The 556-nt window shown below is 44.4% G+C and overlaps 1 protein-coding gene across 1 annotated transcript in view; it reads right to left on the bottom strand.

The window, feature by feature from the left end:
* The window catches only part of LOC119588719 (chorion peroxidase-like), a 10,148-nt gene that overhangs the window by 1,508 nt on the left and 8,084 nt on the right, over nucleotides 1–556 (bottom strand). Inside the window, exon 9 of the mRNA XM_037937359.1 lies at nucleotides 185–384. Coding sequence (XP_037793287.1) covers nucleotides 185–384 — 200 coding nt within the window. The remainder of the gene's footprint in view (nucleotides 1–184; nucleotides 385–556) is intronic.

Here is a 556-nt window from a genome sequence, read left to right as displayed (position 1 = left end):
AAGAAATGTAATTCGGAAATTTCATCTAGTACTTGACAAATTCCTTACTTGTACAAAACTCAAATTCCTACTAGCTATAGATATATATCTTACTTGTACAAAAACCAAATTCCTACTAGCTGTAGACAGATATCTTACTTGTACAAAACCCATAATCCCAACTAGTACTGGACAAACTTCTTACTTGTACACTTTCTTGATGCTGTCGAGGGCCCCAGCATCCATGTCTTGGGCCAGATCGCTGAAGTTACCCACAGGAGGGAGACCACAGTACATCCTCCACTTCGTGTAGCTTGCCACGCCGTGATCTCGACCTCGTTGTATATTCACGGACACCAGATCCAAGCCGTAGGGATTGCTTCCTTGGAACAGCTTGCCGGATACCTGTGAGACGAAGGGCAGTGGGAGGGAAAAGGAAAATGAGTGATAGCGGTTACGGAGAAAATTTCGTTTGGGGGAAATGATGCCTGTGGTGTGAAGTGATGGCTGGGTGTTTGGGGAAAACAGGTGTTCAGATTGCTCTACCTTCCCTTCTCGTTCTTTCTTATTTCTACCT

The sequence above is a fragment of the Penaeus monodon genome, chromosome 24, assembly GCF_015228065.2.
Source record: "Penaeus monodon isolate SGIC_2016 chromosome 24, NSTDA_Pmon_1, whole genome shotgun sequence".
Classification (NCBI taxonomy): domain Eukaryota; kingdom Metazoa; phylum Arthropoda; class Malacostraca; order Decapoda; family Penaeidae; genus Penaeus; species Penaeus monodon.
Note: the sequence above shows the minus strand (reverse complement) of the source record. Positions and strands in the feature narration are given on the sequence as shown.